Raw genomic sequence first — 7,442 nt, 5'->3', positions numbered from 1 at the left:
GTGGACTTTTGTGCAAAAAAAAAAAAGGATGCTTAAGGTTCATCTTTAGTATTATTTATTATCCTCTATCCCGGCGAGATAGACACTCTGAGTGTCTAGCACACAACAATCACACTCTGAGTTTTCATCATTGCTCGTCGTTTATTACAAAAACTACACATCGACCTGACTCAGCCGGGTCACACGGCTACTATTTTATCATACATGAAACAGTGTCCACATGAACCCTTATGTTACTGTTGAATCAAAAGGAAAGGAGTGTGTATAGTCTCCTCCAGCAACACAACTCCAACCCCCCTCCATCACCTGTGTCCTGCATTGTTGTGTTAGCATGCTAATGTTAGCGCTCTGTAGTTAGCTCGTAGCTTCACATTTCATGTAAACTGACACAGAATGAGCGTGATCTAAAAACTCTTACTAACATCCAAATAATCAGTGAGTATGTTCTTCTTCTTCTCTCTAGTTCTTGACTAAAACAGCTTTTATACACAAGGGGAGGAGCCGGCCGTCCCGTCCATGTAAACGCGGCTCTGACAACAACACAGCCAGCGGGACTCGAGCTTCTCCCTCATTGTAGACAGTCAGGACTCAGAGACACATTTACACAGGACAGACTGGATTTCTGCTGTTTTATGTTGAAAATGTTGCACATTGTTCCTTTAACAAAGAGAATTCAGACATTGACACATTGACACACTAACATCTAACAGCTCATGTTTGTTTGCAGCACATCTGGACTCCTCACTGATCTCCTGCATTAAGGACTCCAAAGAGATACCTCCTGTTGACCTCTTCAACATAAATCTAAATGTTTGTCTGTATAAACAGTGCAGTGCGTCCTGCTTTGAAGACGGTGAACAGAGTGTATCTGGAGGCTGCTGGAAACACTTTCATCAGGTCGAGGAGAATTCAGTCGACTGCTCGATGATATCTCAGCCACATTCCTGACAGCGCGGCCGTGTGAAAGCTGCTTCTGAAGAACAGAACCAGACCAGCGGCTGTGTATATTTTCTGAGCTTACACACACACACACACACACACACACACACACACAGGTGTTACCTTACCTCTAGTGTTGGTGGCCATGTCTGCCACCTTCTGAAAGGCATCCAGGAAGGCCACAGCAGCCAGCACAGTGGTTCTACAGAGAGAGGAAACAGTCATTCAGTTAGATAAGCATCTTATGATCAGGCTTCATTTAATGAGCACCTGCTTCACTCTGGTTTGTATTTTGAGGTTTATGGTGGTACATGTGACACCTTTGTTTCCCACCTTGGTAGTTAGTAGTAGTAAAGAAGATGGCAGGTTTAGATTTCCTGAAATATATTACTGTAGAAGCTCCTTTATTTTAGCAATTTTAAAGGTCCCATATTCTGCTTTTTCTGGTTTTATATGCTCTTTAGTGTGTTTTCTAAGTGTCCTGTGCATGTTTAGTCACATCTATGCGCAATAATTCAAAGTCAGCTGAAACGCGGCTTCTCCTACGTCCTCCTGTTAGCTGTAGCATTAGCCGCATGTAACGCTCGGTTCTAGCACCCCTCGATAAAAATGTGTCAGTTCGACGTCATTGTCAGTGTGATATCACTGATCTAAGCCCATTGGCTCGTTGTGGCCCAGCAGCTCATGTTGCACGCCCATTAACTTCTGTAGCACGCCCACGATATGCCGTAGCCTGCGGTAGCACAGTAGTGCTAAGGTGCTAATGTTTATGCTCCCCTCGGAGCCAAAGTGGCTGCATTCCCAATATGGTAAAAGAGGCGGGACATTTCCAGGAACCGTGCTGAGCGGCTGACCAATAACGACAGAGCCGACAGGCCGACCAATCAGATCAGACTTGGCACACGTGGGGACTCTGAACGTGGGCACTACAGAGCCTTAGAGAGAGAGTCAGAAGCGAGCCGGTGCATGGAGCGGCAGGACATGAAAACAGACACTTTTTAAAAACTTTAGCTATTGTGAACATACTTTAGTAGGTACATAGATTAAATATATGAACCCCAAAAAGGGCAGAATATGGGCTCTTTAAGGGATAGGTTGTTGTCAAGGCCAAGGCAACCTCGTCATTGTTAGTAATCAGACCTATCACCTTAGTGTCCTGTGCAAACTTCACAATGATGAAGTCGTGGTGTTTGGCAAACACAAACATGTGAATTGACTGAAACATCAGCCTAAAGGAGCTCCAGCCTTAAGGACAACATGGGATAAGTATTTGTCGTTAATGACTGAAGTCTGCCTGTCAGAAGGTCATAAATCCACCTACAGATGGAATAAGAAAGGCCTAAATTTATGGGCGGCAGTGGCAGAGTGGTTAGGGCTCATGTCCCCCTGTAGTCCTCCAAGCAAGCGTCCTCAATTCAAATTTGACCTGTTGGTACTTTCCCGCATGTCATTCCCTGCTTTCTTTCTGATCTCCAACTCTATCTCTACAATAAAGGCATAAAAAGCCTGAAAATAAATCTTTGAAAAAAGAAAGTCTTTCAGCTGTGGTCTCTCGTGAGGACACAACCTCCTGTGTTGAAAAATGAAGCCAATGCGGAAGTTCAAAATCCTGCAGTTCAGTGAGTGTCCTCTTAAGGGCTGGCTGCAGAAGCACCAGAAGTCACATACACACATTTGTCAACAGGCTTAAAACCCGCCTCAGCTCCATCTCGTTAGTTTGACTGAAAGTTAGGGTGAGACAGCCTTTCCAGCATGGAGACCGCCATCGATGGGACTCCAAAATCCCCTGCAAGAACAGATTTGTGACATCACTCAGGAACTGCAGTTATTTGCTTCTAAACTTTGGATTCATTTGTTGACACTTGAGGTTGCCGCTTGGTAACTACTCACTGTCCACGGATACAGGGAAAACAGTAAGGCCCTGTGTCCACCTAGTGTTTTATCTGTGCGTTTGTGCGCTGATAAGAAAAGCGCTGCACGTCCAGCAGTATGACTGACAGTGCTCAGTTACTTTTTACTGCATGTTTTTTATTTCAGATTGCATATTTCCCGATAAGACACGGAGCAAAGCGGATGTAGGTACAAGACACGATCCTAAGGCAACAAAACTAAGGGGAATATCATACTTTTATATGAAATATTAAAGAAGTCTGTAAATGTGCTCAAAAGAGTCTGCTGGAAAGTAGGCAGCTTGCAAGCATGGATTAGAAAAAAATCAATAACCCATGAAATAACTGCATGTACAGACTTTTATTTTATCCAATACAGCTTTAAATATTCTTGAGTGAGTTTTTTCCCAGTATTTGACAAACTGTTAATATGTTTTATATTTGGTGTATTTGTTAAAGAAACTTACCGGAGCTGGGAATGCAGCTTGGTGGCCTTGGCGCTGAAGTCCTCCCACACAGGATAGGAGCACTGAGAAGAAACACACAACAACAACAACAACAACACGTTAATGAAGGGAAGTCAGTCGTGCATTATTCTCCAGCAGGTGCACCGAGTAGTGTGTTAGCTTGATGCTAAAACAGAATGGAAATTGCCATAAACCAGCTAACAGGATTAGCATCAGGATCACAGTAATTTTTTTCTCAAGAATCTGAGCACCTCTATATTCTGTAAGGGTCCAGTCTCATTGTTCAGAAGTCAGGAGGCATGTGGGCTGAAGGGCTACAAGACAATTCAGACCCGCCGCCCCTGCAGACCCGTTTGTTCGATATTTAGAGAATGAATTTCACTGAACAGTTATTAAATATAAAACGTATAAATGAGAAAATAGTATCCCTGTTTCTTCTCCTACTTCTTTGTACAGTAAACACAGCGCTCCATATCACACTCTTTGTTCCTCTTTGTTCCTCTTTGTTCCTCTTTCACCTTAATCAACCTCTTACCCCACACCACCTCCCTGTTCTCCGTCTACAAAGCCCCACACACACACACACACACACACACACACACACACACACACACACACACACACATCCCCATCACTGCACTCCCTCCTCCCAACACCTCACCCTCCCTTTTTCACCCTTTTTCAACCTTTTCCTTTATCCCCCCCAAAAGCAGCAGCCACCCATCATTTTCTCCTTATGCAGCTATCTCTATGGACGCACACACACACACACACACACACACACACACACACACACACACACACACACACACACACACACACACATATACAGTCACACATACTGTGCATACAGAGCTCTTGACAGCCACTGGCATCACGCAGCATCAAAGGGTTCGACTGGAGCACACAGGATCACAATTCAGATGTGTGTCTCTAATGGATGCTGCTCCCCCATCCTCCCCCTGCACACACACACACACACACACACACACACACACACACACACACACACACACACACACACACACACAGCCTCACACTTATTACATTACACTTGATCCAGGTTAACCTATAACCCTGTTAAGCACTTGAAAATGGTGTTTATTCAGGGCGGGTGGATGTTTTTATAACCCTATGAGGCCCTTATATATTTAACAGGAATAGAAAGTTGATATGAAACTCTTAGGATGCAAAAAGAAACTTAAGGAAAAGAGAGAATTTTAAAAAATGAGGCAAAAGAGGGGCTCGAAAGAAGGAAATGTGTGTGTGTGTGTGTGTGTGTGCGTGTGCGTGTGCGCGTGCGTGTGCGTGTGCGTGTGCGTGTGCGTGTGTGTGTGTGTGCGTGTGTGCGCAGTGGGGTGGGGCATCCTGTCGTGATGTCAGACTGGCACAGACAGCGAGGGCTGTGCACTCTTTGATCTGGTCTGTTTGATGTGGTTTAATTTGGTCTGAAATCACAGTCCCATTTCCCCTTGGTACGGAAAGCTACCCCCTCTGCCACACACACACACACACACACACACACACACACACACACACACACACACACACACACCCTACTCCCTCCCGTTGCAGGCTGTTTGAAGTGCCCCATGCAGCTTAAGTAGTGTGGATGGGAGATAACGTGCAACCCTCCGCCTTGTATACACACACACACACACACACACACACACACACACACACACACACACACACACACACACACACACACACACACACACGCACAAAGAGATGAGCAGCCTGGCATCTCATTAACATATTTCAAACATTTCAATCCATTAAAGACGATGGTGGAAAGTGACCAAGGCATGATTGAGTGTGTGTGTGTGTGTGTGTGTGTGTGTGTGTGTGTGTGTGTGTGTGTGTGTGTGTGTTAGCATGCTCCTGGGAGGTACCTCAAGGTTCAAAGACGTGGACGACTACCCAAAACATTTTAAACTTTGTGCAAACTAAACTAATCACCTGCTGAACTCACTGTAATGTGAGGAGGAAGAGAGGAGGTTTGAGAGTGAACATCATAAATCTAACAAATCACTGCACCTACATGTTTTACTTTTCTTGTTTATATGTGAAGAGAGAGCATGAGGATTAGAGCGGTGTTACTGTGTAAGGTATTTAGTGGAAACACATAAAGAGTGACACAAAGAGGGAAGGGATATCTGATTATAACTGGTTGAAACTAGAATTCAAGCAGTGCAACAAAACCTGTCCTCACCCTTGAACATTTAAACATTTTGGATAAACTAAAACCATGAACCCATTAGCGCTGGGTATTTCCCACAACCCCACGATACGATACATATTGTGATTTTGGATAATGACCTACACAGAATTCGCTACAACAGATGTTCTTTGTTGTTGAGAATAACAGCAGAGGCGTATTACGGATCCTACAAACACTTCAAATCAGATCCTCAGAGATCCGAGAAATACATTTTAATCCAAGAGCTATGGAGAAGGTTTTATTGTGAACTGCACCATAGGTCGATGGTCTTTCAAAAGGGTCATCACAGCTTTGCAGCCAGATCGATTCAACATCTGCTTCGATATTTGCAAGGAGCACATGATGATATATTGCAGGATGGATTTTTTTAATGCACATCCCTGGAACCTGTATTTATTTTCTCTCTTGGAAATGTGTGAAACATTTCAAGCAGGCTGCCCCCCCCCTCAATTCTTCCTGAGTTCTTGTTTACACATGCACATGACGGTTGGTCTCAAGAGGAATGAGATGATGTAAAAAAGAAAACGCTGAAATGGCAGACGAAGCAGCAAAGTCCAAAGTTTTTAGCAATGGAGAAAAAGAAACTTACTGCTAAACAGAAACCTTAATGAAGCAGTTTCAATTGCACCGTTCATGCACAGGTCGCAGTATATAGGCCTACAGTAAATGCCATCAAGTTCACCATTTAATATTTCCCACTGTGATTCCTTCACGCATCATCCCAACCCCGATTTAGAAATTTTACTTAGGGGTCATGTAGGAAAAATTCAGACAAAAATCTGTGTTTTACGTTCACACATGCAGCTCATCTAGAAAAAAACGTAAGAAATGTTTACAATTTTTGAGCATGTCTGAAAAGCACATATGAGTTTTAATGGTACATACTTTATATAAAAATTTAAAACAAGCTGTTATTCAGAGATTACATTATTGGAACTCAGGGAAACCCCAGAAATGACATCCTGACATAAACCCTCTATAGAAAGACCCTCGTACAGATTATGGGCTGAACCCAACCCGATCCGTTTTTAATCCAATCAGATTCATCCGGTGAAAGCTTTGAGCATTTGTTCCTCTCTGCTCAGTCCAGCACCAAACTAAACTCCCTTTAGATAAGGTGAGTCTCATGTTTTACCTGAAGCACATCTCATCAGAGTTAGCATCCCGACTGGCAGAGTCCAGATGATGACCCTGTAACCTAATCAAACCGTGCCATGTTGGTTTTTGAAGACATCATCAGATCAGATAAAGGATTGTGATCACAGGAAGTTAGATGAAGCTGGACTCACATCCCACAAAGCTGTGAGGTACCTACATTAAGTCCTGAGTGTGAAACTGCTTTATTAAGAGTATTAACCTTTTATAATTGAATGTCTTAAAGAGGAGCACTCCTCTGTGGACTCTCCTGATCCTGCATGCTGCTGCTCCTCTGTTGCTCGATGCACAGTGACGAAGCAAAACTCAGAAAAATGCAAGTGAACGAAGGGTCTTCTCAAAGATTATTAAAAGGGTAAAAAAAGAAGTGTAGTAGTACTCGAAACCGGACTCGAGACCACTCTTTGAAAGTCTCGGTATTGGAATGGAAATCATTTTTACTCGGTCTTGTCTCGGTCTCAGACTCCGGATTTTAAATTAAGACCACCACTGATAATCTATTTGAACTTCGTTATTGAGATTAGAAGGAAAACGCCTCTTTCTAAAATAACTTTAATGAATTTAAAATTAGATTTTTATCACCGGGTTACGGTCACAACCTTCTCAGTGTTCTGGTCTAAGTGAGTGACACGCCCCACTGCACACAAGTTGATGATTTTTCAGTGACATTTATGGTCTTGGTCTTGACTCGGTCTTGATCCCTAAATGTCTTGGGCTTGTATTCTGACTACTCAAAAGATTTGACACCACAGGTCACACCTACACAGG

General features: G+C 43.4%; 1 protein-coding gene across 3 annotated transcripts in view; it reads right to left on the bottom strand.

Annotated features, from left to right (window-relative positions):
* The window catches only part of mtss1lb (MTSS I-BAR domain containing 2b), an 86,125-nt gene that overhangs the window by 57,669 nt on the left and 21,014 nt on the right, over positions 1–7,442 (bottom strand). For all 3 annotated transcript variants that reach the window (XM_065952495.1, XM_065952494.1, XM_065952496.1), the window contains exons 2-3: positions 3,296–3,357; positions 1,068–1,141 (exon numbers count right to left, since the gene is read on the bottom strand). In XM_065952495.1, coding sequence (XP_065808567.1) covers positions 1,068–1,141; positions 3,296–3,357 — 136 coding nt within the window. The remainder of the gene's footprint in view (positions 1–1,067; positions 1,142–3,295; positions 3,358–7,442) is intronic.

Source organism: Labrus bergylta, chromosome 3, assembly GCF_963930695.1.
Source record: "Labrus bergylta chromosome 3, fLabBer1.1, whole genome shotgun sequence".
In the NCBI taxonomy this organism is placed as follows: domain Eukaryota; kingdom Metazoa; phylum Chordata; class Actinopteri; order Labriformes; family Labridae; genus Labrus; species Labrus bergylta.
This window is presented reverse-complemented; position numbering and strand designations above follow the sequence as displayed.